We start from the raw sequence: 20,969 nt of genomic DNA, 5'->3' as shown, positions 1-20,969 counted from the left end.
GGATAGCACGTTTTCGCGACTTACCATCTGCACTTACATGTATCTATACAGGATAATACTGAGCAATGCAGGTTAAGTACCTGCTAAGGACACGGCAGGTCTCCGATTTCAACTGCGCTTGGTACAGGCATCCTACCACTGTCCACACTCGTCATCGATTTCTTTCGCGTCATGCTAACCGGACTACGCTGACCCAAACAAGCCCTTTCACGGAGAGGGCAGAGCACTCTCGTAATTAGTACAGTCTGTCCGCTCGGTAGCATTCAACACGGCTCACTCATATCGTTATTATTTAAGATGTCATACTGGAGTGATGTGTGATATAAAGGCATGTTTTCATGAGGCCGGGTACATTATGACCGTATGAATCATGTTGGTCGGTTTGACAGGTAGAGAGGGTTTTAATGGCAGTTGCTGCGCCTACTACACGCAGGATCTAGAGTAGGGTTTGGGCAGCAGCAGTGAAATGGCTGGGGAAACTGGGCTTATGAAACAGGAAGCGCATGTAGCGCCTTCGCGCGAGGTGCTTCACCAGAACCGCTTCGGTCAATAACCTGGCCGTATAAACCGACCCTCTGTAGGCTGTGCAGGTTTCTCCAGTTACTGTAAGAGCATCGGCTCAATGCCTGGGAGATGTTAAGCAGCCTTTGCTTTGTTGTCGGGCGTGAGGCTTTCTTGACCAGAATTGAAATATTTTTTTGACCGCGGTCGGTTTCATGTTGTGTTTGATCCGTGTGGTAATTAATGGCGCTGCGGTCCCGGGTGTGTAATACGAGCCGGTGGTCTGCGGGGCGTGTTCCGCGCCCCCCCCTCCCCCCCCACCGCAGCCCTGGGCTCCAGGGACCCGCCGAGCGTCGTTCTCATGCAAATGGAACTCCTGACGAAGAGTTGCGTAAGATCCAATTAATGGAAATTGCCTAAATTTTCTCCCGGAAAAAAAAAACATGACTTTACCAGCTGGCATTAAAAATGCATGATTCAGCCTGCGAGCCAGACCAGGGATCTCCATCTTACACGGCGCTGAGCGAACGCCAGAGAACAATAGACGCGCTCGCACAGTCTAGTCATGTATTTGACGACGGTGGTGCAGCATCCCTTTAGTGCTATGTACTGTACGAGTGTGCGAGACTGCTGATTAATTCATGCGTTTGCAATGATCCGCGCATATTTGATGCTAATTGTGCTGTAAAGTTGCCTTCCATCTCGTCGGCCTAAGTGAGGCATCTTCTGTCAGGAATGTGCATCTGTTTGTATGTAGACTGTCTGTATGGCTGCATTCTTTCAACTGAAGGAAATATTTTTAAAAATGTGCAGTGTCCTTGTGTCTGACATGTTTCACTTGATATATACATACAGCAGATAAGGAGGCTGTGGTTTATACATACAGCAGAGAGGGAGGCTGGTTATATACATACAGCAGACTGGGAGGCTGGTTATATACATACAGCAGATAAGGAGGCTGTGGTTTATACATACAGCAGAGAGGGAGGCTGGTTATATACACACAGCAGAGAGGGAGGCTGGTTATATACATACAGCAGAGAGGGAGGCTGGTTATATACATACAGCAGAGAGGGAGGCTGGTTATATACATACAGCAGACTGGGAGGCTGGTTATATACATACAGCAGAGAGGGAGGCTGGTTATATACATACAGCAGACTGGGAGGCTGGTTATATACATACAGCAGGAAGGGAGGTTGTGGTTTATACATACAGCAGAGAGGGAGGCTGTAGTTTATACATACAGCAGACTGGGAGGCTGGTTATATACATACAGCAGAGAGGGAGGCTGGTTATATACATACAGCAGATAGGGAGGCTGGTTATATACATACAGCAGAGAGGGAGGCTGGTTATATACATACAGCAGAGGGAGGCTGGTTATATACATACAGCAGAGAGGGAGGCTGGTTATATACATACAGCAGACTGGGAGGCTGGTTATATACATACAGCAGAGAGGGAGGCTGGTTATATACATACAGCAGAGAGGGAGGCTGGTTATATACATACAGCAGAGAGGGAGGCTGGTTATATACATACAGCAGAGAGGGAGGCTGGTTATATACATACAGCAGATAGGGAGGCTGGTTATATACATACAGCAGAGAGGGAGGCTGGTTATATACATACAGCAGAGAGGGAGGCTGGTTATATACATACAGCAGATAGGGAGGCTGGTTATATACATACAGCAGATAGGGAGGCTGGTTATATACATACAGCAGAGAGGGAGGCTGGTTATATACATACAGCAGAAAGGGAGGCTGGTTATATACATACAGCAGAAGGGAGGCTGGTTATATACATACAGCAGATGGGAGGCTGGTTATATACATACGCAACAGATAGGAGGCTGGTTTATATACATACAGCAGAGAGGGAGGCTGGTTATATACATACAGCAGAGAGGAGGCTGGTTATATACATACAGCAGAGAGGGAGGCTGGTTATATACATACAGCAGAGAGGGAGGCTGGTTATATACATACAGCAGAGGGAGGCTGGTTATATACATACAGCAGAGAGGAGGCTGGTTATATACATACAGCAGAGAGGGAGGCTGGTTATATACATACAGCAGAGAGGGAGGCTGGTTATATACAACAGCAGAGAGGGAGGCTGGTTATATACATACAGCAGAGAGGGAGGCTGGTTATATACATACAGCAGAGAGGGAGGCTGGTTATATACATACAGCAGAGAGGGAGGCTGGTTATATACATACAGCAGAGAGGGAGGCTGGTTATATACATACAGCAGAGAGGGAGGCTGGTTATATACATACAGCAGAGAGGGAGGCTGGTTATATACATACAGCAGAGAGGGAGGCTGGTTATATACATACAGCAGAGAGGGAGGCTGTAGTTTATACATACAGCAGAGAGGGAGGCTGTAGTTTATACATACAGCAGAGAGGGAGGCTGGTTATATACATACAGCAGAGAGGGAGGCTGGTTATATACATACAGCAGAGAGGGAGGCTGGTTATATACATACAGCAGGCTGGGAGGCTGGTTATATACATACAGCAGAGAGGGAGGCTGGTTATATACATACAGCAGATAAGGAGGCTGGTTATATACATACAGCAGACTGGGAGGCTGTGGTTTCATGTGTACGGCTCACAAAGTGAGGCAGGGACATGGATTATGCAGGTGGACACGGACCAGAGGCTCGCGCCCTGCAGTCGCACAGTTCAGGTGTTAATGTGAATTGATGCGTCTAATTACTGTAGCGCTAGCCGCTGTTGTCTAGCGCCGAGAGGGGTCCCCCGAGGGCGGGGGTGTCGAGCGGCGCAGATATGAGACGGAGGAGAAGGAAGTGGCAGGAATGATAATTACTGTATTCCTCCCTCCCTACCCCCCTCAAACGCCACCTCCTCTCCCTCTCTCTCTCCCTCTCCCTCTACCTCTCTCTATCTCTTGCTCCCTCTCTCCCTCTCCCTCTCTCTCTCTCGCTCCCCCTCTCCCTCTCTCTCTCGCTCCTTCTCTGTCCCTCTCCCTTTCTCTCTCTCTCGCTCCCTCCCTCTCTCCTTTCCTCTTCTCCTCTCCCTCTCTTTCCCTCTCTCTCTCTCACTCCCTCTCCCTCTGTCTCTTGTGCTCCCTCTCCCTTTCTCTCTCTCTCTTCTCTCTCCCTCTCTCTCTCTCTCTCTCCTCCTCTTTCCTCTCTCTCTCTCTCCTCTCTCTCCTCTCCCTCTTCTCTTCTCTCTCGCTCTCGCTCCCTCTCCCTCTGTCTCTCGTGCTCCCTCTCCGTTTCTGTCTCTCTCTCTCTCTCTCTCTCTCTCTCTCTCTTTCCCTCTCTCTCTCTCTCTCTCTCTCCCTGCCCACCTCAGCTGCAGTGCAGACGTCGCCGGCGAGGCCCCCGTCAGGCTGGCACGTGACCAGGACGGCGCTGACATCACCCCTCCCCAGCCGGGCCGTCAATCCACTGCGGTTTCCATGACGATGCCGGCCTGCAGCACGGAGGATCACAACAAGCCTTCCGCCGGAGGAGGCGCGCCCGCCGAGCGGGTAAGACTCCCCGTCCTCCCTCTCAGCGCGAGCTCCGCGCGGCTCCCCGCCGCGTCCGCCCCCGCCGCGCGGGGACCGACAGGGGGGCGGGCAGGCGGGGGGGAGGGCTGGAGGAGGGCGAACCGCGCAGCGACGGAAGGGGGGGGGGGGGGGGGGCGCTCCGCCAGAGGACCCTGACCGTCAGAGACATGCCCGAGACAGCCTCCGCTCCGCTCCCAGTCGCCACGGCGAGAGGATCCAAGCGGGTCGATCGCGGGAGCCGCCGCGCTCCGCTGCCGTCCGCGCGTCCGTCCGCCAGCGCGCTCCGTCCGTCTCCCCGCCGTCCCCGAGCCTGAAGCCGAGGGGTGCCGCCGACGCCGTCGCTCCCGTCGATTCCTGCGCCCGGTCTGCGTTTTCCGCCGGGAAGGGGCCGGCGCTGCGCGGGAGGTCCGTTTGCCGTGCAGGGGGCTCGCCGCTCGCGCTCCGCCGCTCCGCCGCATGCGCCGCAGCCCCCGCGGAATTCTAATGACGCTCCCGCTCCGCGTTAGCGGCTAGCGACAGCCTCCATCACTCCGACACCTGACGCTGCGCTGCTTGATTTCTCCTGCGTGCGGACTGCATCTGAAGTACGCTCCGGTGTGTGTTCTGTGGTTTCTGCTGTGACGTCCATACGTGTGCGTGTTGTGTGCGTGTCGCGTGCGTGTCGCGTGTGTGCATGCGCATGTTGTGTGTGTGCGTGCGCGTGTTGTGTGTGTGCGTGCGCATGTTGTGTGTGTGCGTGCGCATGTTGTGTGTGTGTGTGCGCATGTTGTGTGGGTCAGTTTCAGACCGACTCAGCTAAGGGCTCGTTTGTTCAGGACCTTGCGTTTGCCGCTGTGCAGATGTCGCGTTTCACGCTGATGTTGAGAGATCGCCGAGCAGTCACTGAACCTTCAGACTGTTAGAATAGCGCCAGGGATGAGACCAGACTCTGTACAGCTATGCAAACCTGTGTGACAGCATACTTACTGGCGCACTGCTTTATTTGAGAAACGTTTTTTTAGGCACCTCGGTCTAAAGCGTTTCAAAATCCTCTGCGCGTCAATTCAGGTTCTCCCCTACGATTCTGTACGTGATGTTCATCAGCTGGCAGCCCTGCGGCTGCTCTCGGTTTTAGCCTTGCTGTCCAGCGCATGAAGGACGGGCACCGGCTGCTGCTAACACAGGTCTGTGTCCGTCTGAAACACTGAAAATAGAGAAGGGAAAAGGAGAACGCGGGGAAGGTGGAAAGGGCAAGTCTGCACGCTGGCCCATAATGCATAGCGTGTCCTAGAGAGGGAGGGTTGGGACTGCGGGAGCGTGCTCGTCTCGGCGTGTAAAGAGTGGCTCCTCCGGAAGTCGGGGCGCACGCAGGACCGCGGGGCTCCACCCGCGGACCGGACCGGAGTACGTGCTTCAGAGGAGAGCGCCTGGTTGCGCTCTCCCGTATTTTGTAGCCCGAAGGACGTAGCAGCCGCGAAATGGCCCCGCGTCCCCCCCCCCCCCGTCAACTCCGTGTCTGTCTGAGCTCTACGGGCGAATAAGAGGCAGCTGAAACGTGACGCTTTGAAGGAGACGCTCACTCGTTGCCTGGGGGGGTCACTGCAATGTTTGGCTTCCAAATTCAACGGGCATTCGGAAACGATGAATGAACGATGTGAGGGCGAAACAAAAAATCGTGTCCAAAAATCCACAGCGCTTTTTGTTTCCATGTTAGATTCTTATATATAACATTTTTGTCATGTTTCATATGAAACATATTTTATATATGAAAATATAGTATTATTATATAGGTATTTTGTATGTTATTTTCATTAGTTTGTTTAGTACAGTCATCAGGGACATCGTTCTAAGCTCAAATCTTGCAAATCTTTAAACTCTTATGTGTTGGTGGATATTTACAGATGTTCAGTGTGCAACAAGTGCACAGGATTCAGACCTATAATTATATGGTTGAAAGCATGTTTACCTCGTAAATATACTTTCAGTGTGCTGGGTAGCTCATTTGGTTAAGGCCCCACGCTGTGATGCGTGGACGAGCCTCATGGCCTCCGATCGAATCTGGACCATGTCAGTGCCGACTGGCAGTTCGCTCCGTGGGACGAGGTGTAATTGCCTATCGCCTCACCCAGGATACGGAAGGGTTCAGTCGGGTAGACGTTCCATTGCTGTCTGGCGACCCCCATTGGTCGATCGGGCACCTGTTGACATTGTGAAGAGCCATGGATGCCGTATCGGCAGCAGAGATTGGACACGAACACGGTCACAAATAGTTAATCGGGCATTCCAAATTAGGAGGGGAATTGAGCATGTTCAACTGTGACATACTTTCACCTTGAAACGGTGAACCGTGTATGGAATTCTGACCTTCTGAACATTGAGTGCTTTGGGTTTTTGGACATTGCCGCTCAGGTCGATTCCTGTTCCAGTTCAGTAATGGATTTCACTGTTGCCATGTCATTACATGCCTCTGAAACTAGGTAAATCTGAACCAGCGGTCCAGAAAATATTTCAAGGTTGTTGAATGCTGCCGGCCACCGTCCTTGTTCTGGTCGCGCTTGTGGGAAAGCCACTTCCTTCTTCAGTGCACAGCAGTGAGTGACAGGTCTCTCTCCCTATCAGCAGCAACCTAGGGCGTGCTGCAGGCGTTCCAGCTCGGACGCGGCCTACGAGCTCGCCGACTCTGCGAAGGCCCAGCGCGAGTGCCGGCTCCGCCCCCACTTCAGCGACCCCATGCCGGCCGACACCGCCAAGCGCAAGCAGCTGGAGATGAAGATCGCAGCCGTGGCCCGACTGCACAGTCAGCACAGGGACTGGGACGGCTGTGAGTAACCTGCAGCTCCTCCCCGCCCCCCACAAGCCATTAAAACCTGCAGCTCCTCCCCCCTCACAGCAGAGAGTCCACAGCTCCTCCCCATACAGCTATTAAAACCTGCAGCTCCTCCCCCCTCACAGCAGAGAGCCCACAGCTCCTCCCTGCCCACAGCCGTTAAACTGTGTAGCTCTTCCCCATACAGCTATTGAAACCTGCCATTCACCCCCCCCCCCACACAGCCTAGAATCCACAGCCATTAAACTGTGTAGCTCCTCCCCCTCGCAGCAGAGAGCCACAGCTCCTCCCTGCCCACAGCCGTTAAACTGTGTAGCTCCTCCCCCCTCGCAGCAGAGAGCCCACAGCTCCTCCCTGCCCACAGCCGTTAAACTGTGTAGCTCCTCCCCCCTCGCAGCGAGAGCCCCAGCTCCTCCCTGCCCACAGCCGTTAAACTGTGTAGCTCCTCCCCCCTCGCAGCAGAGAGCCCACAGCTCCTGCCTGCCCACAGCCATTAAACTGTGTAGCTCTTCCCCATACAGCTATTGAAACCTGCCATTCACCCCCCCACACAGCCTAGAATCCACAGCCATTAAAATGTGTAGCTCCTCCCCCTCTAGCTCCTCCCCCCACACAGCTGAGAGCACGCAGCCATTGAACTGTGTAGCCCCTCCCCACTATAGCTCCTCCCACCACAGCCATTAAAACCTGCAGCTCCCCTCTCCACAGCCATTAAAACCTGCAGCCCCCGACCCACAGCCGAGAGCCTGCAACGATTAAAACGTGACTCCTCCCCCCACAGCCATTAAAATGTGCAGCTCCTTCTCCCACAGCCATTAATGCCTGTAGCTCCTCCCCCACAACCATTAGAGCCTGTAGCCCCTCCCCCTCACAGACATTAAAACCTGAACCTGTCCACTCCTTCAGGCTTAAAGTGAGGTGCAGCAAACCCTGCAGCACTACTGTGTTACAGTTTATCAGCATGGCACTCAGGCGCTGCTATTGACCCATTCATCACCAGCAGATCCGCAGCTGGGATTCTGCAGGTCCGCCCTTCAAGGGTTGCACTCCGCACTGCTCAATGCGACCTGCAGTTATACTGGTGCTGCAGTATAACCTGAGGACCCCAGTCCACTGCAGTGCTGTCTGTTAAAACTCTGCAGTGCACATATCAATCATTAGATCAGTTTGTATTTGGTACCACACATTTTAAAAACAGCACATTTTCCTGAAAGAATAGAAAAAACCCACAAACCCTCTCATGCTGTAGGACTCTGCCAAAAGTTGGCTGAAAAAGGCTCGAGGCAGGTCCTGTAAATAATGAGTGCTCTTCTGCAGAAGGGCAGTCAGTTTGCACAACAAGATGAATGTTCCAAGTCCCCCAGAGGGGCAGTCCCTCTGAGCATTTATATCATTGACATCACATCATTTGTGTTACCTCCAGCATTAGAGAATCACCGCTCGTTACGTTTTCCTGGTCTCTCGAATGAGGTTAACAAGGCTAGATTTACTGCTTCTGAGGACGAGCCTGGGCAGGGTGTGCTGCAGTTCAGCGGCTGCGGGTGTAAATAAGTGTCCGGATGTGTCGTATTCAGTTTGTTTGAGCGCGTGCGTGTGCTCTCCCCACAGCCAGGGGGCGGCCTGAGCCGGGCGGGGGGGTCGTCGGGGGGGACGTGGGCGCGCGCCTGGCCGTCTCCCAGGCGACGCAGCACCGCTGGAGCAACGTGAGCAGCCTAAGCGCCGACAGCGGCGTGGTGGGCCTGATGAGCGACGAGCGGGAGGACCGCGAGGACGACGAGGAGCCGGCGCGGGCCCGCCGGAGCGCCGGCGACGTGGAGCGGGCCGACAGCGGCATCGGCCCGGGGCTGGCGCGCGGCTGGAAGAGGCCGTCGGCCTCCCTGCGGGCCCGCGAGGTCCAGCGGCCCTGCCCGGACTGCGGCCAGCGGGACGCGGGCGGCGGCGGCGGCGGCATCGGCGGCATCGGCGGCGGGATGTGCGAGCGCTGCCTGAAGCAGCGCACGGAGAGGAAGGAGGCCATCTTGGAGTTCCTGAACACGGAGACAAGCTACGGCGAGGACCTGCGCATCATCAAGGAGGAGTTCCTGTGCCCCATGCAGAGCGCCGGCCTGCTCACCCCCGACCAGCTGGCCGTCGTCTTCGGCAACGTGCAGGAGCTCATCGACGTCAACGACAAGTTCACCGAGCACCTGCAGGACAGCATCGAGCAGGCCTTCGACCAGGTGAGCCCAGCTGGTCCCTCTCACAGGAACATACACAAACACACATCGCCACCTGCTCCTTCTTACAGGGGAAGCCCACTGATAATCCAAACCAGGGCTGCCCATCCTGTTCCTGGAGATCTAGCTGTAGGAATCTTTTCCTTCTCGTAAGTCAGACTCGTACTTCCAAAGTTTAGGTTAATAGCAATTTAATAACAAAGCAAAACATAGCATTTGTTTACAGTATGGTACATACCAGGTAAAAGCAAGGCAGGTCAATTACAAAAAGCTTTTATACCCCACACCTAAAATAAAATTCAGAAAATGCGGGTTCCTGTACCTGATTAGGTGGCAGGTAAACCTTACTGTAGGTTTTCATTTCAACCCTAAGTTAGCGCACCTGATTCTACTAATTAGCAGCTCTAAGACATCTCTAGCTGAACGAGGTGTGCTCTGTTATGATTGGTGTGAAGACTTAGAGGACGGTAGATTTCCTGGAACAGGGTTGGGCAGCCCTGCTTTAGATCATCAGTGGGCTGATCTGCAGATTTGTTCTTCTTTCTTCGCAAGATGATAAATCCTTTAAATCTCCACAATCGTAGAAAGGTATTTCTCGGTGGTTTGAAAGCAGTGCTTTAACTGGCACGGCACAGCAGCCGCGCTTAGACGAACGCGCTGAGGACTTCTCCTCTGCTCTCACCCGCAGGGCGACGAGGACCTTCAGACCGTGTGCATCGGGGAGATCTTCCTGGAGTTTGCCAACATGCTGCCCGCCTTCCAGACCTACTGCCTCCAGCAGTCTGCCGCGGTCAACATGCTCAACACGCTGGAGAAGGAGAAGGAGCTGCTGAGGTACGGGAGCATCCCCCCCACCCTCGCCGGTCTGCAGAGCGCGCTTCACGAGCCGCCTTCGGTCCCGGCGCCGCTAGCTTTGCCACGGCACGTCCAACATGCCTCCCCTCATGTTGTTTCTTAATGGAAGTGACAGTCAGCATCATTCATTTATGACTGAAGTGCTATTTGAGGGAGAGCGGCGGCGTATTTTTGGAGCACAGCTATCTTAGCTTACGTGACTCAGCCGCTCTGGTGATGCTCCTGGTGTTCAGAGGTAGGGTTATGTATGGTGTTAAGGTTTAGGAATTATGTTTTGGGCTAGGTATGGTGTTCAGGGTTAGGTTTAGGAATGGTGTTCAGGGTTAAGGTTAGGAATGTTGTTTAGGGTAGGGTTAAGTATGGTCTTCAGAGTTAGGTTCAGGAATGTTGTTTAGGGTGGGGTTAAGTGTGGTGTTCAGTGTTAAGTTTAGGAATGTTGTTTAGGGTAGGGTTAAGTGTGGTGTTCAGTGTTAGGTTTAGGAATGTTGTTTAAGGTAGGGTTAAGTATGGTGTTCAGGGTTAGTGTTAGGTATGGTGTTTCAGGGTAACAGTTAGGAGTGTTCAGTTTGGAAGAAGGCCCACGTGTGTTTCATCTCTCCAGTGCTTTCTTTCCCAGAACCTTAAATAAGACTTTAAAGCGCCTCTCTTCTGTCCCCACTTCCCATTCAGGATCTTTCTGGACGTCTCCCAGAACGACAACACCGCCCTGCGGCGCATGAACCTGCGCTCCTTCCTCATGGCGCCCCTGCAGCGGGTCACCAAGTACCCCCTGCTCCTGAGCCGCATCAGCAAGGCCACAGCCGAGTCTCATCCAGACCACGCCCGCCTGCGGGAGGCCAAGGGCCGCGTGGAGTCCCACCTGGAGCACATCAACACCAGGACCAAGCAGGAGGGCGCCACCTGGTCGCTGCGCTCCTTCCGGCGGGATAGCCGCCGGAGCCGGGAGGTGGCCAACATGGAGATGCGGGAGCTGTGCATGAGGACGGTGGGCTGGGCCCGGGAGAGCACGCGCTTCGTCATGGAGGGGCCCCTGCAGATCTCGCAGCCGGCCGACGGCCAGTGGGTGAAGAAGGGCAGCAAGGCGCTCAAGTTCCAGAACCTGCAGAGCCTGCTGATGGTGCAGGTGCAGGGGGCCGCCGAGGGCCCCCAGGAGGGCGGCGGCTCCAGGGGGCAGGAGGCCCCCCCGGAGCCCGTTCGGGACGGCGTGCTGGTGCTGATCAAGGACAAGAGCAGCGGAAAGTTTTCGGTCCTGAGGGAGCCCATCCGCCTGGGCAACTGCGTGGTGTCGGCCGACCCCGAGTGCGACGACACCTTCGAGGTGCTGGACATCCGCCGCGACGCGTTCGTCCTCCGCGCGGCTGACAAGTCCCGGACCCAGCAGTGGTTTCGCCAGATCAAGAGGTACTCCCGAGACCTGGGGCCCTGGAGGAAGAGACGCAACGCACTCCCGAACATCATGATCAGCACGGTCCAGAACCGGTCCTGAGACTGGCCCCTGAGGAACGCCTTATTCCTCCCTGTCTGAATTACAAGTGTAAATAGTGCCCCTTGTCCCCATGCTAATGAACAGGACTCCTGTTGTCCTATTGGCGAGTATTACATTATCTGAACTGCAGATTCTCTTTGTGTGACAGGAGGTGGATGCTTTTGAGGACTTAATAATGCACTTTGGTTTGGTATGAAATACAAGCAAACCGCGATCTCGGCGACATCACAGACCAAAAGGACTGGGTTGGGAACTTTACCGGCCTCTGATTGTAAAAACTGTTCGCTACTAAGGAAGTGTTTTCGGTTCTTAACGGCCAGATTTCTGTGTTGACGAGCATGATTGAAAATTCTTGAGAGTAAAACAAAAAAGAACGAACTTCACAACAATGTTAATGAAAAAAATGCACAAATGCAGAGTGTAGATACCTTAGGGAACTTTGAGGACTGAGACTCCTTTTTTTGTTGTCTGATCGTGGTTAGTCCACTGCCCTTCTATTTTTGGCCCCCCTCTTCAACAGCACTGAAGCTCTCTTTAACAGAGAACAGAAGGAAATGTCAGGTGGACCCGGAGTTCAGCTTCCTTTTATCACGATGCTAAAAGCTGGTTTCAGAGCAGCAATAATCACTGGTAGTTTGATGCGGCTCACGTTCTGTTTGTCATGCCAGGTTTTATAACTTAAGTGCTAAAGGGATCAAGCGATCTGATCTGGTCTCATTAACATCGACATTGATCACGGTGACCAACTTGAGCTTAAATGCGACAAGCTGACTTTTGGGAATTATTGAGGAAAACAGTCAAGATTGATATGAAAACAGAGGGGGGTTTAGTCCTTAACACTGATCCAGCTTTGCGTTCTGTGCCAGTCCAGCGTAAGTTCAGGCAGTTATGTGAGTCGGGTGGGTTTCATCACAGTAGGAGGGGTGAGATTGAAGACATTTTTTCCTGTTTCACTGGACAGTGAACCGTACAGTGACAAGGACGGAACGTTCTCCTCTTCCAAGTCTTCCTCTGTCACTGTGAGTGCCTTGGGATTTTATTTTTTTCTCTTCAGAGAACAGACAGACCCATCCACCTTCCTCTCTAGCTCTGTCTTTGGACCATTAAGTCATGGCTGCAGGCCGTTCTTGTGATTGAATGTCCGGGTGGGTAGTTCAATAAATATTAACAGGCAATATTTCATATTGTGTGTCGGGCTGCTAAAAATAGTTTGTCTCTCTTCTACTGAAGCTAGATGTTTGTGGAACTTTTCAACTGTCCTGTGTTACAGTCTTTTTTATTTCAAGGAGTTTCCTTTGTGTTTGAAGCACTTTAAAGCAAAGTTACCAACTTCTTTACATCGTGGAACTGTTTTAAAGACTCACTCCAGTAGAAGTTGCCCTGCCCCAACTGTAACTAGGGTTGCCAGATGCCTGGTTTTTGACCAAGCTGTCTGCTTTTCAAATTATTTGTACAGATCTGGTTTGTGGTCCCGACCAGACAATAAAATGTCTGGTCTGAGTAATAATTTGAAAAAATTGACCGTTAATTTGTAATGAATTTGCGTGTCAACCACCCCCTAGTCCATGATCCATTTCGATGGCTACCTAGCCTCCCCCTCGGCCCCAGGGTTTGCAAAAGGTTTCCAATAGTCTGTCCATTGTTCCAACAGCTCTCCATCATGTTTGCAAATAAGCTTCCAGCTGTGCATGTTGTCTGGTTTTGACAATTTGTATATCTGGCAACCCTAACTGTAACCCAACCTGCCCTAAACAGTTTATTCTGCTTTTCCTATCAGAAATGGAAATTGGATTTTCAGGAGCATGGAGTGGCTGATTTGATATTTTTCTCCATTTGGGCATCATGAACAGAAATGAATAACCAGTACTGAACCCATGTGGGCTGTTTTTTTCCATGTAAATCAATGTAGGGCCTTCTAGCCATAAGGAAGATCAGCCACCAATCAGGACTCACATGACTCCCAAAGCACTGTTATCTGCTTTCATGGCCTTTAACAGACAAAACTTTAACATTCACTGGAGTGGGTCATTACGGACAACATTTTCCCATCAAACTTGTGTTCCGCTTTCAAATGCTTTACCTGTCCCTGCCATTTTCCTTCAGAAATAATGGTGCTATGAGAATAGTTATTCCAGCTAGTGATCGTTATCAGGTCAGGCAATACTTAACGAACAAGCGAAGCTCCCTGTGGATGTGTTTCCTGTGGAAGCAGGTTCTCATAGAAGCACAGGGACGCAGCTGGCTTTAAACAAGGAAATCACTGTGTTTTTAAGACTGTGTGAAGGTAATGGGTCAAGGCCTCTGTACGTTTTACTGAGTGTAGCACCTCCTGCTGGATTTAGCCAGTACTGTTAGAATTCTTTATGCTTCCTGCGGACTGAGGGGTAATTAAGTATGGGACGTGCGTCATTGCATTTCCACGTAGAACCCAGAGGAGCTCCACCAAACAAAGAGTACACTGAAATAGAGGGAAGAATGACCAACATACATGGATACACATCCATACTTCCTGGATTCATTCGTTTCTAGGAGGTACACCCAGGCGCTTATCTGCAATTGGCTTTGTTCTATTTGTCGTTACCAATATATTGAGACTGGTGAAGAGCTCCATTGTGGCTTCTATGCGAAGTGACAACGTCAAGGTCCGTATTTCATTACCTCGTATTACTCTAACAGAGGACATTAATGTGGGAATTTCTGGAAACACCTAATCTGAAAGGACCCTTAAAATTTACACCACCAGACTCAAAACTTTTTTTTCTGTATTCTGAAGTATATTGATTCATATTTATTTCCTTTGTGTGAGATGTTAAATATGTATAAAAAATGAAAATGTAAAGGATTAATCTCGTCAGAGCCTTCATGCCCGTTCAGTTCTTTGTGAAAGCTCTCGCTCGATTGGTCTGGCCCTGAACAATGTCCTTGGGGAAGGTCACCCAACATACCCATCTCAAATGTTGTCTGGTTGTTGTCCTATTTAACACAGGCTGTAGTTGCAGCTGTACTCCATCAAAGAATGTAATATGAATTTGCCAAATAATTTGTTTCAAAAAAGAAAAAAAAATACAAACTGGACATTTTTTTTGTTGTAATGACATTGGCTTTGGTATCATTCAGTAATTCAACAGGTTTAACAATATTTATTTATTGGTTTCATTCAAACATGACTGGTCGTAATAAACTAGTCCAAACCACAAGTACACGTTATTGCTGACAACAAAAAGGTAAAAAAAAAAATGATGCACAAAAGAAACCATTACATCATTTCCCGTGACTGTTATACTACATAGAACGGCGGTCATGTCTAAAGCCCTTTGTTTCTGAAAATTGCACACAGATGAAATAAGAAGATTCAGTTGTTTTTCTGGGAGGAGGAAATGGCTTTATCAGCAGTTTTAGAAATTGACAGTGCGTGTTCCTTTGAAAGGACCGAGAACTCAACAATGCACAGGTCCGCAATTCAGAAATGTTTCATACAATTCTGTAAAAAACCAGAAGGATAACTGATGAAACTCACACTGGCACAGAATCTTAAGGAAATAAAATCAACAGCATTTCTTATGGCTCTCTCTTCACTTTAACAACGTTCTCCTGTACAGCTTAGAATGGAATGACTGACAGACATTCACTGTGATCCCAGCCACAGCTACAGTAGGACCACACAAGACACACGCCAGGTCCTGTATAATGATGTGAACAGACTGCTAAAACTTTAAACTGAAAATAACTGAAGAAAGAAAAGTAACCCATGATGGTGGGTATGGACTGTGTCCTGCTGCAGAGGTACGTTCCTTCTTTGGCTCTCTTCTCTCTCGGTTATCGGACCAGTCGTCAGTGAGGTAATGAGTGAACAAAACGATCAGTCAAACTGATAGGTGAACACAAACATTGCATCTCACTTCAGGTATTCTTTTCCAGGCTCCTGTTTTAAAAACAATAAATGTCATCTGCAGGGAAAAAGGGAATGACTGTTGCTTATTTCATATGTTCACACTGCAGGACCATCACTGATGTTTTAATGTGGGATAATGGAAATCTACATTCTACACAATGGAGCTAGCTGAAGTGGGCATTATAAAACTAGGAAAAATGAACAGAAAAAAATCTTCGCCTTTTCTTCGAAAAAGACTTGATAACCGATAGCTCAACACAACCCTGTTGCATTCGTTTAAAGCGTTTCTCACAAAAACATTCTGAAATAATGCAGGTTGACTTTGGCAGAACAACACAAGACATGCCCGTTCTTACGTTTCCAAGAAGCATTACTGGCGTTACAATCATTCCTAAACCTGTAAGGTGTGTTCATCTAAACATAGGTGGACAAACTTGTGGATGTGACACAGAAGGGCTTTAGCAAAGCTCCACTGAAGCTCACCAAGCACAAAGTCCACAAACATGCATGTCCACTGCGAAACCGAAACTGCAACTAGCAAGAGGATGGGCCAGAATCCTGGAGCGGCTGAATGGCATGAAGCCCCTTAGGGCGAGCGGCTATACAACAGGCGTTTGACCAGTTCGACAGATATAATACAAACCTCACTAGGTTCAACAACGAGAGCGGCGGCGAAAGAAAAGGGCAACTGGGCGTTTGAAGCAAAATACAAGTGAAGACACTGCAGAGTCCAGCAGGTTTCTCCGCGGACACGCGGCTCGGCGGGCCGACGCGCCCGGCGCTCGAGGCACGTCTCGTCCGGGCAGGCGGGCCGGTCATCCGCCGCCCCAGTCTCGACGGGGGCCCCCGCCTCTTCCCGTCCTCACTTGTCCCCGCCCGTCTCGGGGTCCTTGGTCAGGCCTCGGATGGACAGGTCGTAGACCACCTCCTCGATCTTCTTGACGTCGTACTTGAGGCCGTCGTAGCGCTTGCGGAGCGGGTCGTTCTTCAGGTTGAGCAGCCGGAAGCCCGAGTCCAGCTCGTTGATGAAGCGGGAGATGCGCAGGGGCCGGCCGTAGTCCCCGGACGTCACGCTGTTCACCGCCAGTCTGGACTGGGGGGGAGGGAGGGAGAGAGAGAGAGGCGTTAAGCGCCACTTCGCTGCAGCACAGAGAGCGCGCGTTTGCCGCACGTTCTGCAGACACACACAGGTCAAGCTCCAGTTTTGACCCGGGCGTGACTCACACAGATTACCCTTTAAAACAAAATTATAATACAGTTCGTTTAAACAGCTGGATATTTACCGTTTTACATTACAACACATAAAAATTGCAACTGCAAAGTGTCTAATGCTGCGTTTCAGCAACGTAGTAAAACCTGGGATAAAGCAACCACAGGGTATACTATGGACACACAGATTACTCCTTTAACTTACTAATGTAGGGAGACTCAAAATGACAGTTCAAACCGCTGTTGCTCCAAACACCTCTGGCTTCAGCATCCAACAAGACAGAACTGTTACAGGCACAAGGTACTGATGCTGCAAGATTTACCTACAGGAAAATATGCTCCAGGCATCTGAGGTATTATTAAGCACATTTATTTAAGATTAAGAAAAAGGAGATGGCATTTCAATAGAATTTGAGGATCCAGAGGTAAGTCTGATAAACATTAAGCAACCCCATATAACACTACAGAAGGAGGAAGCTATACTGGACTTTTTAAAGTTGGACCAGTAGCCTAGTGTTTAAAAGTGAAAGGCGGAAAACCACTTACCAGCTCACTGGCCATGATCAGAACCCCAGCCAGGTAATCTTCAATGTCCAGGTGAAAACCTTTCTCTCTGTCCACTTCAACTACGGTGGAGTTAGGGAAAAGAACCAAACTTAAGTCATTAGTATGTATAATGCTGCCCCCTGGAGTAACGGGCACAAACTACTTGATCCGAGCACAAAATATCCACACGAAAGTGTCATACACTGGACGTAGCGCATACATACTGCCAAGTATCTGAGCCACTTCCTCCCGCGTCACCAAGGATTCACTTTCCAGGTAGACCACGAAAGCCGCCAGGAAAGTCACCCGCTGCAGGACAAACCTCCAATGCTCGTGAAATCTGGAAGAGGTGCCGTACAAGTTAACAAGATCACAAGTTAATTTCTGAGGCTTGCCGCAGTAATCAATACAGAAAAACTTACGCAAAATACTAAGACGAGAGAAGTGCGAACCTGGATTCACACATACTGAGAGAACTTTCTTTAACCGGACCACTCGAGTCATGTTTATGCTGGCTATTTCAAGTAAAATAATGTCGTCTCTTCAAAGGTTTAATAGTTTGTTAATACACAAAGGCATACAATAAAATCCTTAAAAAACAACCCCTCCCTGAAAAACTCAATCGAAAAGACCACAAACAGTTAATGAGATCCCAGACTGAAGAGAATAATACTAGTCTTTTTTTACTGCTGTACTAGAGAAATGACCAAATCAGAATATACCAACCTGTAGTACTGGTCGGCTGGGAACTTAGTCTTCAGATCTCCAATGTGATTTCTCACTGTGGAGAACAATTCCCGCGCCCGCAAGCATTTACTAGGAACTGACCAGAAGAGTAAATGGTTAGCGAGCAGGCGATGAGAAAAGAGCGCTGAATGATAATGTAATCATAATCAGTACCACCCTTATATTTGAGAGCATGCGATGAGAAACTAGCATCGATAGAAATGAGTTCTAAATCGGAAAATACAATACGCGTTCTACATGCGTATGAAACACTTACTGTCTTTAAAGCCTGATGGTTGATGAACACTTTGAAGCACAGTCAAAATCTCTCTTGCAGTCTGCTCCAAGACTTGGACGACTTTTCTTATGTCCTGAAACAGAATATCGTACGTTACTGAATTAGTTTGATACAGCTTGGTACGTGCACCACTGTATGCAGCTAGCGAACAGTTATGCACTTGTTCTAAGGTAAGTTTCTATTTAACTTCAATTAATTAGGAAGTGAGTTTTATTCTGAGCCGTAACTCGGTCTTCATGAAGCTCGAGATATTTAATTTATTTGCCTTAATGGCGCCTAATTACTTGCAAACTAACCAGCTTAGCTAGCTATAATTATTTACCTCTCTGATGTCTTGATCTGCACTTAAGAAACCTTGAATGTTGCTGAACATATCTGTGACAGACATCTTTCCGACGTTACTGTGGACAGCTAGCTAGCATATAACAAATTTTTAAAAATATGTCAAACCGATCGTCAGTTCTTTGCATGAAAAAAGACCAAATCAGCCTAGCTCGGAAATACTCCTGTTCGATGGGTAAGCTATCCGTTAGCTAGCGTTAGCTAACAAAGATATCTGTCAGCGTGCTCCAGCTCAGGGTCTTTCCTTGGTGCGTCGCTTGTAGTTGATGTCATCATTCAAACACCGCGCAGACTGTTTGCGTTCGAAGCGTAAAATATATTAATGCTTTCAGTCGTTATTTTCTCGGTGGAGACATACATAATTCCATGTACATTTGACGACGTTAGCATGGCTTTGTTGAAATATAGACAGTGAAACGAGAGAATAAATATCGACACAAATCAGGCTTTATGTAGGTTACATTAGGCATGTATATGTACCATAGACATGCAGGTAGGTGGCGAGCCTTCAGCTACCTCGGCTTGTTTTTTTAAATTTATTTTTTAAATTATTTATGTAATTCACAACATACAGCAATAAGGTACACGAACAACTCACAGTACATAACATCACATTATACACAACTGAGCATATCTGATATTACCTATCTTGTATAAAAGAGAGAAAGAAAAAGAAAAAAGATACATTAAATAAAATATTAGAAAGAAGAGAAAAAGAAAACAAAAATACATTCCAAAGGTACATTCCAATTGTCTCAGGGAAGGAAGTCTAGTACAATAATTGTATTATGTAATCTTCTTGCAGATTTTGTTTTGATTAATGACATGGTTTTGAAATATATGTTGAGCTAATTTAGGAAGACAATAGAAAGGGGTTTAGTTTTCATATATTTGGCCTTGTGTATAAAATATTTAGCCAATAATAAAATTGTATTTACAAACAAATCATCCTCTTTTTTCAGTCCAAATGTTTTCTTTGGGAAGGATCAAAATCCCATTGGTTTCGGTTTTTAACCAGTTCACCAAGTCCATTCAAAAAGGTTGAGCCTACACAAAATGAACCTGAAAAAATAACTCTTCTGTAGTTTCTATTTCACACTGACAGAAGGTACATGCATTACGTTCAAAATTAAAATGACATTGCTAAATTTTAGCCACGGTATATATGTCCTTCAGAATTTTAGAATGAACTTCCTTAACTTTAGGCAGAATTGAGTAAGACAGATATTTGGTCCATAAGTGCTTCTTCGCTGATACGGAAAATATCTCTGAAAAGGAGCACCTTTTGACTTGTAATGGGAAGAGATCTGCAGCTATACACCCCTGAACAAATGTATTGGTGTTATCAGTATCAAATTCATTGCAGTTGATGGTATAGATAATGTGAAATTAGGATGTGTGATTATATTCTTAACCATGTTAATTGTACTTGTAGGTATAGCATTCGTTCCTTTATAAAATTGAGCTGGGAGGCAAGCAATATCATATCTGTTACAAAAGCTATCATAAGGCAGTGTTTCTCTTTTTTTATCAAGTAAATGTACTGCAGACCATGTATTTCTTTCCCCACCACTCATTTATGAAAAGTGATGTGTGCTAACCTAATCTTGTGAAGCCCTGGAAGGAAGCCTGTACTATGCATGTCTAGTGCTACAATCTATGTTTGAGTGCAAAACATTGGAACAGCAATTGAAACGAATGGAGAATATCAGACTTTTGAAGGCAAAATTTAACTCCCCGATGGTATTTTGACACTTGATTTATGATCATTACGTTTCACATGAAAAGCAGATTGTAAAAATATGCAATATGTAATAAAATATATACATTTTGATGAATATATTCCCCAAGAATTCTGGACCAAAACAACTATTGTTTCAAACTGCTCCACTTAACAAAATTTATGATCACATAAATTTGAACAATGGGGTCAATTGCAGTGTGCTTAGCTGATGTTGAAACCTCAAGTTTAAAACTCTAGACCGCAGAACTGCATGTAAAATGGAATGGCCTATTCCTAATCTACAGCTGTGGCTAGCTGTTCCAATCGTTACACAGTTCTGTGGTCCAGGGGTTTAACCCTGAGGTCCACACTCCAGCTCAGTACATTGCAACTGACCCAGCATGTTCTCTTTGGTTTTGAAATCACCTTGGTTTTCTATATTGGGATGGCAGGTATGCCATCTTGCCAAGTTATATTTTGGCGGGGCAGTATGCCCCATACTTATATTGAATTCATTGGGTAGCAAGCTCGTTTTCCCTCAGCATTCACAGTAGAGGCTGTTTCCCGTTACTTCCTAGACTTCACCACCTGGCCCTTTTGTATTCTCTCCAGTCGGCTGAGGGTTGATGCGCTGCGCCTGAGCGGCTGCGCGCTCCCCCCAGTGTCTGTGCTGCGACACTTCCCCTCCCTGACACCCTACCCCCTACCACATGTGCAAGTCTTCGAGTTTTTGTTGTAATGTTTGTAATGTTTGTAATGTTTTTATGATGTTGCTATGTGCTGAGGTTTTTCTTCGTTTCAATGAAACGAGTGCCCTCTCGTTTCATTGAAAG

General features: G+C 48.7%; 2 protein-coding genes across 5 annotated transcripts in view; one reads left to right on the top strand and one right to left on the bottom strand.

Annotated features, from left to right (window-relative positions):
* The window catches only part of si:dkey-91i10.2 (uncharacterized protein LOC555224 homolog), a 48,468-nt gene extending 32,980 nt beyond the window's left edge, over positions 1–15,488 (top strand). For 3 of the 4 annotated variants that reach the window (XM_064326758.1, XM_064326757.1, XM_064326756.1), the window contains exons 4-8: positions 3,839–4,016; positions 6,636–6,837; positions 8,452–9,062; positions 9,748–9,893; positions 10,584–15,488. In XM_064326758.1, the coding sequence (XP_064182828.1) occupies positions 3,839–4,016; positions 6,636–6,837; positions 8,452–9,062; positions 9,748–9,893; positions 10,584–11,400 (1,954 nt within the window). In that variant the 3' untranslated portion in view covers positions 11,401–15,488. The remainder of the gene's footprint in view (positions 1–3,838; positions 4,017–6,635; positions 6,838–8,451; positions 9,063–9,747; positions 9,894–10,583) is intronic. The other variant, XM_064326760.1, reaches the window with a different exon arrangement.
* A 572-nt stretch (positions 15,489–16,060) lies between these two features.
* On the bottom strand, positions 16,061–18,695 carry tsn (translin). The gene is made up of 6 exons (XM_064326755.1): positions 18,394–18,695; positions 18,051–18,144; positions 17,774–17,870; positions 17,272–17,387; positions 17,048–17,127; positions 16,061–16,385 (listed from the first exon to the last, which is right to left on the bottom strand). The coding sequence occupies exons 1-6, from the start codon at positions 18,457–18,459 to the stop codon at positions 16,155–16,157; spliced, it is 684 nt and encodes a 227-aa protein (XP_064182825.1). The 5' UTR covers positions 18,460–18,695; the 3' UTR covers positions 16,061–16,154.
* Between the last annotated feature and the right edge of the window lie 2,274 nt (positions 18,696–20,969).

Source organism: Anguilla rostrata, chromosome 3, assembly GCF_018555375.3.
Source record: "Anguilla rostrata isolate EN2019 chromosome 3, ASM1855537v3, whole genome shotgun sequence".
Lineage (NCBI taxonomy): Eukaryota > Metazoa > Chordata > Actinopteri > Anguilliformes > Anguillidae > Anguilla > Anguilla rostrata.
The sequence above is the reverse complement of the archived record's forward strand: the minus strand, read 5'-3'. Positions and strand labels throughout refer to the sequence as shown.

What these genes read in the sequence shown, in the direction of transcription:
- tsn (XM_064326755.1), bottom strand. Translation starts at nt 18,459, where the DNA reads ATGTCTGTCACAGATATGTTCAGCAACATTCAAGGTTTCTTAAGTGCA. An exon ending in CAGATCAAGACATCAGAGAG is followed by an intron (nt 18,145 to 18,393) that starts GTAAATAATTAT and finishes ATTCTGTTTCAG; the next exon opens with GACATAAGAAAAGTCGTCCA. An exon ending in AGTGGCTCAGATACTTGGCA is followed by an intron (nt 17,128 to 17,271) that starts GTATGTATGCGC and finishes ACTCCACCGTAG; the next exon opens with TTGAAGTGGACAGAGAGAAA.